Source organism: Corvus hawaiiensis, chromosome 21, assembly GCF_020740725.1.
Source record: "Corvus hawaiiensis isolate bCorHaw1 chromosome 21, bCorHaw1.pri.cur, whole genome shotgun sequence".
Classification (NCBI taxonomy): Eukaryota; Metazoa; Chordata; class Aves; order Passeriformes; family Corvidae; genus Corvus; species Corvus hawaiiensis.
In genome coordinates, this window is record NC_063233.1 from 7,542,841 (window position 1) to 7,550,120 (window position 7,280).

Here is a 7,280-nt window from a genome sequence, read left to right on the forward strand (position 1 = left end):
TGAATAAGAAGAGAAAAACAAGTGACCAGTTTCTTTTTAAATTGTACTGGTGGGAGCCTCGTCTCAGCATCACTCCAGCTCTCCTAAAGCTGCTTTGATATTCAAAAAAACACTAACTTTTTAAACAATACTGTCCTAAATCCCTTTTATAGATGCCCAGAACCACTTGCAGGCTTTCTGAAACTCATTGTTATAATTACAATCAAGAATCATAGGACTCTGTGCTTTGTGCCAGAAATACACATCCACTGAATTGTTTGCAGAGGAGCCACAGAGAGAAAGAGTGAAGGAGAAATGCAGCTTCTGTGCTGCTCAATTCAGGAGCAGGAACTCCCACTCTATTTAATTTTTCCTCTTTTGTTTCCCCATTTAACTTGGAGCTGCTGAAATTCCAGCTAATGTTTGCTTTGTCCTCTGTGCCCTCCTTTGTCCTCAGTCCAGGGAGCCTTGAGCTGTGCCCTGGTTTACTGTCCCCCACCATCTCCAGCAGCCTCTGTCGCTGGAGGAGGTGGGAGCTGTGGGTGGAAGGGTGAGGTGGAAGGTCTGCAGGACCCATCAATCCCAGCAGAGGTAAGAACTTAATTTTGGGAATTGCTGGAATAGTATTTAGCAGATGCAGAACAAACTCTCTGGGCAAGGGAACGCAGCATCAAGCTTAGTTTTATTAAAGCTTCATCTCCTGGGTCACAAAAAAGCTTAGGGAGGGCTGTGGGGGTTTTTGGTAGTGTTGTCTGACACAGCACATAGGGAGGGAGCTGTGATTCAACTTTTGCCAGCACAAGGCCTGGAACTGGCTCTCCCCCTCTATGCAATAATGTGTGATGCTGATCCCTGATCCTGCTCCATAGAAATGTCCCTGTCTGGTGCTTAGAAAAGTGAGCTGGATCAGGCCTTCCTTCTGGATAAATATCAGATCTGATTCACCACTCAGTTGCTTCTGTTTTGCCTCCGCAGATCCTCATTGATTATAGAAGGATTTGCAAGTTTAAAACCAGAGTAATTCAGTGATTAATCCCAACCAAAGCCTTTGATAAACAGAGAGCAATACTCCTGCCCCATCCAATATCCCACACATCGATGGAGTGCTCTGTGATATGATTCCATGGCATTTAGACCTTCCTTCCCTTGATTCAGGATTGTGCTGGGATACATTTAGTTTAGCTAATCCAGACTTTTCCCCTCTATCTCTTCTCCCTGCAGAATGTCAGGCACATTCTCAGTGAAACAAAAACAAAACCCCCCATGCAGTCCTGCTCCAGGTGGCAGCTGACCCCTGGGGAAGGCTGAGCAGACAGGCAGATCTGAACTCCATTTCAAACCCTGAAGGCTCCTGCAGCACCTTCCAACAGTGAATTAAGGCTGGTCCAGAGAGTGAAAAAGCTTAATCTAGAACTGGATGGCTGTAAACATCAAAACACTTTGTTCAGGCTCAATTTTGCTCACTTAAGTCAGTCCCAGAGTACATCCACAAACACTGGGTGAGGAGAAGCAGTTGGAACAAAGATGCCCCATTGCTCTCTGGAGGGTCTGTCCCCTGAGTCATGGTGCTCACGGAAGCAGACACAAGACTTTTGGAATCCAAAGTCTGCTTTCTGTTTCACACCATTTTTAGAGCCAAGAATCCCGTGTCTTTACTCTGCCTTTGAGATTCTGGGCGCCACTCAAAGAAACAGACTGTGAACTTCCTCTGCGTGAATGGTCTCAGGACCCAAATCCACTTTCAGAAGCAGCCAGATGACAGTAAGGGCATTGGTCTGTTCCCTGACCCACCAGACCTGAGGTATTGCTGGGCTACCTGCGGGTGACAGCCATGGGCAAACACGGAGCTCAGGCAGCTCTTCTGGCTCTTGTCACTCCTGAATTTGCAAATTCCCTTGAGAAAAGGTGATCAGCAAGGCAGGAATTCCTGTAGTGCTTTGGCAGTGCCTCCATCCACTCCCTCTGACTCTGAACAGCAAGAGAAGACCCAGCTTCTGAGCACCAGCCATCAGGATGGCAGACAGGGGAGGAGGAACCACTCTTTCTTTTCACATGAGTTTTACCTCCTCCTGATTCCAACTTTTGCCTTCCATCAGGACTCCTGTCAGCTGCCTCCAGAAGATGTGCTTGTTTATTTCCTTGTCTTTCCACTCCAGGTAGGTGTTCCTCTTCAGGTACCGGGACAGCCCCAATCTCTGCCTCAGCAGGGCCTTATTCACATCTTCCAGCACAATCATGATGATCCCAGTCTTTCCCTCCACCAGCTGCCAGGACTGGGCAATGTCAAACTCAAAGCTGCACCACTTGCTCTCCAGGAAGTCAGTGGAGATGACTGCGATGACATTCCTGCTACTTAGAAAACCCTCCTGGATGATATTGGTGACAATGGGCACCCCTGGAAGGAAGTCCCTGTGGTACAGACACAGGTGGAAGGGAGGTGTTCCTCCTTCCAAGGGTTCCACCAGCTCCTTTATCACCCATTCCTCGTCTTTGCTGGAGTGGATGACAAAGGCATCGTAGGTGTCACCTCTTTCTGCGGAGTGTTTGCACCCACTGAGCAGCACCACGAAGTAGTAGAGCTGGAAGTAGTACTTGTAAATCATGAAGAGGAGCACCACTATACAGAGCAACACAACCACTGAGGAGACAACTTTGCCTGCATGGATGTGGCAGGAGGACAGATCAAAGCTTGGCAGGCTCACGTTCGTCACGTACGAGGGCATGTGGCACAGCATCAGCTCCTTATTCTGCAGCAGCTCCTGCTTTTCCCTGATCCATATCAGAAAGTCCAGGTACACACAGGAGCAGTCAAACAGGTTTTGAGAGATATCCAACAGGACCAGGCTGTCAGGCAGGACTTCCCGGGCTGAGGACAACAGAACAGTCAGTTGGTTTCTGCTGAAATCCAGGACTCGGAGGGCTTGGAGCGGCTGGTAGACTCCAGCATCAAAGGTCAGGAGCTTATTGTTGCTGATGTTTAGCTCTTTTAGCTCAGAGAGGGCATCAAAAGTACTTCGATCCACATGTACTAATTTGCAGCTTGAAATATCCAAGGTGTGGAGGTGACTTAGGTTTTTGAAGTTGTTTGACAGCTTATTGTCCTCAAAGGAGTTCCCTGCCATCTTGAGCACTTGCAAAGAGTTCAAGCCACAAAATGTACACTGGGATTTAACTTCAATTTTGGTATGGGAAATATCAAGGTAAATCAGTCTCTGAAGGGATAGAAAGACAGGGTAGGAGCCAGGACCAAATAAAGTTGTGTGCTGAAGGTCTAAATATAACAAATTCTTCACATTAGTGAAATCTCCAGTCAGTTTGATATTGGAATTGAAGCTTAAGTTCAAGTGTTTCAAATTTGGACAATTTTCAAACTGAGGGGAACAGCATCCACTAAAGGTGAGGCTATTCTCACTCAAATCTATGACCTCCAGGTTACTGAGACTGTTAAATTTCTGCTTGAAGATCCTGAGTCTTTTGTTCTTGGTAATACGAAGCACTCTCAGTTCCTTGAAAAGCGACAGCTTCACAGCAGGTACGTCCTCAAAATGGCATTTCTTGCATTCCAGGTGTTTCACTTTAGACCACACAGGAACCTCTGATATCTCCTCAAGTCTGAGGTTCACCAAGCGAATAGTGGAGACATTGCCTATGCAGTTAAAGAGAGTGTCTGTGTTATACTCAAAACCCTTGAAGCAGATTAAGACAAACTCTTCCATCTGTACCTGGCACAGTCCACTCAAGAGCCCTCTCTCAAAGTCTTGCAGTCTCTCACTGTCGCTGAATTCCCCAACTATGAGTCTGCTGACCTGCAAACCAGCCAGACCTTGCAGAGAAGCTTGCATCACACTGAAGTTCTCAAAAGCAGACCGGAGAGCCAGCTCAGCGAGGTGAATCCCTGCAAAGGCCCTCAGCTCTATAAATTTTATATTGTTCAAGGAAAGCACCAGCGTGAGGTTGAGCCTGTTCCTTTCCCTCAGGGCATCAAGGTCTCCTCTGGAGATAGATGTGATCTTGTTAGAGAAGAAGCTCAGGTGCCTGAGGGAGGTCATGTTGGCGAAATACTCGGGAAGCTTCAATGAAGTAATGCTGTTGTGGCCTAAATTCAACTCCTGCAGGGTATGCAAGTGGCCAATGGGCAGCTCAGACAGAGAGGTTCTGTTGGTTTCCACCAGAACCAGTTTCTTCAGCGACGTTAAGCCATAGAAAGCTGCTTTCCCCAGGTACTGGAGGGAATTGGCAGTTAAAATCAAGGTGGAAAGTCTCTGGAGATCCACAAAGGAGTTATCTTCTATTGTATGGAGGTGGCACCTGTTGGGCATGAAAAGAAAATACAAGTGCATGAAACACTGTCCTTGCCTTCACTGAGTGCTGGTGTGACATCCTCAGGCTCAGCCTCATGCTGGGAGCTGGTTTGACTTTGCTGCGCTGGGCAGAGCCAGCGTCCCTGGATGTGCAAAGGGAAGGCTCCTACAGCAGGAGACCTCCTCTCACCTCCTCCTCTCCTCCCTCTCTAATCTAAAATTCAAAGCAAGAGACCTGGATACCTGGTGAAGATCACAAATTCATGCAGGCAGCAGGAAAGAAGAAGCCTAGCTTTCAGTTTAGGCCAAAGTGACATTGTGATGACCATCACTGATGGAAGAACCAACCAGATCCAGCATTCCCTCACATCTTGCATCCCCACAGCCCTCAGACTTCCACCTCAGCCACATCTGGGCAGCCCCACTGGCACCAGAGCGGTGCAGCTGTGGCAGAGCTCACAACTCTGTCAGCAGTTGATATCTGGTGATGGCTCAGAGGGAGCAGACCCCAGGCTGTGCTGGCTCTGAAGGAGAAAAGTAAGAGAGGAAAATGAGGGTGGCCCCCTAAGGTTTGTTTCATGTGGGAAGATCCAGAATTTGAGACCCAAATCCATTCTGCAGTGAATCCCAGCAGAATTAGTTTAATAATCCAGCCAGTGTGTCTCACAGCAAACGTGCTCTGCCACTTTGGAGCTAGAGCTGTGATGGGACTGAGTGACATTTCTCAGTGAAACAATTTACCCAGAGAAACTGTTGTCTGAAGTCAATGGAAATTATACATCAATTCAAATTTGCTAATAGGCCTCCCCCATCTCCTCCCCCAGATATATGAGGAGAAGGGAGAAGAGAATATGTTGATATTTTAAGACAGCCTTTTAGAAAATCAATGTACCTTCATGTTATTTTTTTTTAACTGTGATTAGAAAAACAGCTCATCCAAGATGTTCCACTTCAGAGTTTTTGTAACAGTGAAAAGTCTGACATTTTTCTTGCTCAGAGACAAGTAAAACATCTTCCTCCTCATTCTCACATCCCAGCCTACAAGATCAGACTGACAGACTCAGCTCTGAGTGGAGAGTGTGCACTCAGTGACTGGACTAAAAGCTGCACATCACTGCACCACGGGGATGTGCAAAATGACAGACACAGGGACACAGGCACAAGAGAAAAGAAAAAAAAATAAACAGCCAAGACCAATAGACCCCAAAATAAGCCACCATTGCAGCCCAGCTGGTGAAAGAAAAATTAACCAGTATCCACATAATAGATCCTATTACCTTGAAAGATCCAGAAGCTGCAGCTCAGGGACTGATGCAAAATAATTTGAGCCCAGTGATTTCAGATTGCTGAAACTGAGGTCCAGGTTCTGGGTGGTGTTTGGGACTCCATCAGGAACTCCAGAGATGTTCAGTCCGGTGCATCTGAAAGTTGTGTTAGGGGTGATCTGTAACAGAGGCAGACCCAATCATGGTCAACATCTGCTTTTCATGAAGTGCCAGAAAATGTCACTGCGAGGAAAGCAGGAGCAGAATGACCCCCCCCCCCTTGCAGTTCATTTCTAAAGGAGCTACCCTGAGTTTTAGGAAATAATCTTACATATCCTAAGCATTTTTCCATTTCTAATAGAACCAGTCCTACTCCCCAGCAAGAGCTGCATTTCTTGCTGATTGAAGCTGGGACAAAACTACAGGGCAGTGTTCCTTGAGGCTACAGATGAACCAGCAGCAACCTCTGAGAGAGCCAGCAGGACAAGCACTCATGGACACACTGCATGTCCAGCACCAGCTCTCAGCCCTCTTCCCCTGCACGTAACCAGGCAGGTCGAACCAAAGTTACTCTGCAAGCAAATAATTGTCAGCAAAACTTTGCAAAAGGCAGTCGGTCAGTGTCAGGTTCTTGGTGAAATCACTAGTGCAGAAATCAGGAGAAAATCTGTATTTTGTAGAAATGAGATAAGGTTTGGATCCCTTCCAAGGGAAATATAATCTATTACAGTAACTGCACTGCAACACCCTCAGAGGTACAGAAAGCCAACGAGAAGAAAAGGTTCTTGATGCTGGTTCTGGTTCTCAGGTGTTTTCGAGACCAGAATTTACTTCAAATACTTCAATCTCCTTGATAACAACCTTGAAAGAAAAGCTGGGCTTTCCTAAGACAACTATGAGGCTTGAAGCACAAATCTCCCAAGCAAAGGGAAAACTTGCACCAGAGAAACAGAAGGATTTTGTGCTCACTTGGAGCTCACATACCTCCAAACAGGGATTGAGGAGGCAGCCTGCCAGTGGGGAAGGGACAAACACCAGCTGCAGCAGCACCAGGAGTATCTCCAGAGGAAGGGCTCCTCTCCTGGGCATCTTCAGGAGGCCAGGAGTGCAGGAGAAAGGAGCATAGAGAGAGAAGCCTGGAGAGAGGAACCTCCTGCAGTGCCAGGGGTTGTGTTTCACCACTCCTGCTTCTCACCACACATCTCTGAGAGTTGCAGAGAATGAGAAGGGAAGTGAAACTTGGTCACTGTCTTGTTTCCACACACGCTCTGGGTGAACTGCTCTTCTTGAAATTGTTTTTTAAAAAATGTTAAAAAAAAAAAGCAAGGAAAAAAAAAAGAAGTAGTGACATATAGTTTGGGCTAGAAAGTAAAGAAGAATATGGGTTTCATCAATGTCACTTGACTTGATTGCCTCTGATTAGCTCAGGTCAAATTGGCAAAAACACCCCAAAAAATAGAAAATTTTGCGCAATTCTGAGCCCAGTTTCATGCTCCCCATGCCATAATTCAAGTGCACTGGTTAGAGAGGTGACTCTCTGCCTTTGCACTCCTGCCACGCTCCCAGCTTCACCCTGGCAAGTACTGGAGAAGTGCTCAGCTGTGGAAGAGGTTTTCTTAAGCCAGGTAAGCACAGGTTTATCTCTGGCCGAGCTCTTGTGAACAAACATCCAGATTTTATCCATCTGGTTGGACCTTTATTGCAATTATTGCAGGAATATTATTGCAGGAATATT

General features: G+C 46.7%; 1 protein-coding gene across 1 annotated transcript; it reads right to left on the reverse strand.

The window, feature by feature from the left end:
- Positions 1 to 643: 643 nt before the first annotated feature.
- Positions 644 to 6,734, reverse strand: TLR4 (toll like receptor 4). The gene is made up of 3 exons (XM_048325905.1): positions 6,530 to 6,734; positions 5,558 to 5,724; positions 644 to 4,287 (listed from the first exon to the last, which is right to left on the reverse strand). Exons 1-3 carry the CDS (start codon positions 6,632 to 6,634, stop codon positions 2,028 to 2,030), a joined length of 2,532 nt encoding a protein of 843 aa, XP_048181862.1. The 5' UTR covers positions 6,635 to 6,734; the 3' UTR covers positions 644 to 2,027.
- Positions 6,735 to 7,280: the final 546 nt, after the last annotated feature.

Bases quoted from the DNA above. Each gene is read 5' to 3' on its own strand.
- TLR4 (XM_048325905.1), bottom strand. From the start codon at position 6,634: ATGCCCAGGAGAGGAGCCCTTCCTCTGGAGATACTCCTGGTGCTGCTG. The intron at 5,725-6,529 runs GTATGTGAGCTC...CCTCTGTTACAG, and splicing joins TCCTCAATCCCTGTTTGGAG to ATCACCCCTAACACAACTTT. The intron at 4,288-5,557 runs GTAATAGGATCT...CATGCCCAACAG, and splicing joins CAGCTTCTGGATCTTTCAAG to GTGCCACCTCCATACAATAG.